The sequence below is a fragment of the Eurypyga helias genome, unplaced genomic scaffold (assembly GCF_000690775.1).
Source record: "Eurypyga helias isolate BGI_N326 unplaced genomic scaffold, ASM69077v1 scaffold36374, whole genome shotgun sequence".
Taxonomy (NCBI): Eukaryota; Metazoa; Chordata; class Aves; order Eurypygiformes; family Eurypygidae; genus Eurypyga; species Eurypyga helias.
In genome coordinates, this window is record NW_010246225.1 from 2,567 (window position 1) to 3,462 (window position 896).

Here is an 896-nt window from a genome sequence, read left to right on the forward strand (position 1 = left end):
GGGTGGAGGGAGTGGGCTGGAAAGAGGGGTCCCCCACTCATTCAGAGCGTGCAGCCTGCAGAGATCATCCCCCCAGGCAGGCTGAGCCCAGAGGGGCTGGGATGGGCAGAAGGGACGATGCTGGGGAGGAGCAGAGAGGATGGAGATGCACAGGGAAATCTCCCGGGTGGAGCAGGGAGCCCAGGGAGGGGGGAAGCTGGCTCTGTGCCTCAGTTTCCCCAGCTGTGAGTGGGGAGAACCAAAGCTGAGGGTGGAAAATGCATGGGGAGAGGTGTTGGTAAAGTACTGGGGTGGAAGGAGAGGGACTGAGCCCCTGCCCGGCAAACTGGGGGGTTTGGGCTGAGACAGAGAGTCTCCCCTTGGTCCCCGGGGGATCAGGGCACCAAGAAAGGAAAAGTCCAGCCTGGATAAAGCATGGGAGGGAGACAGAGCTGGGAGGGGGGCTGGTGGGGAGGCACTTACTGATCCTCTCGAGGGCGAGCGAGCCCTCCCCAAACATGGAGAGCGCGGCGTGCACCAGCTTGCGCTGGAACTTCCAGAGGGGCCCGTAGCTGGCGAAGGCGATGTCCTTGCCGCCGCGGGACAGCAGGTCTGTGGTCACCTGTGGGACAGGCAGCCCCAGGGTCAGCCCACTGCAGGGCAGCCCCGCGGGGGCCGTGTCTCAGAGATGGGTGATCAGCTCATCCTGGGGATGCTCTGGTGAGCAAAACCCGGGTCGTGAGCTTTGCTTCTCCCCCCCGCCCCAGGACCGATGGAGAGGTTTGGGGACAGATGCCAGGGGTAGGAACTGGGGTGCCCAGGAAACTTATGGGGCGCAGGGAATCTGGTGGTACCTGAACCCACATCCCCATGCCCTGAGATTCAGCCAGCCCCGGGAAAGAACGGGCACCCTCAGG

General features: G+C 63.8%; 1 protein-coding gene across 1 annotated transcript in view; it reads right to left on the reverse strand.

Annotated features, from left to right (window-relative positions):
- Positions 1–595, reverse strand: part of LOC104508633 (steroid 17-alpha-hydroxylase/17,20 lyase) — a 2,967-nt gene extending 2,372 nt beyond the window's left edge. Inside the window, exon 1 of the mRNA XM_010150327.1 lies at positions 463–595. Coding sequence (XP_010148629.1) covers positions 463–499 — 37 coding nt within the window. The 5' untranslated portion in view covers positions 500–595. The remainder of the gene's footprint in view (positions 1–462) is intronic.
- Positions 596–896: the final 301 nt, after the last annotated feature.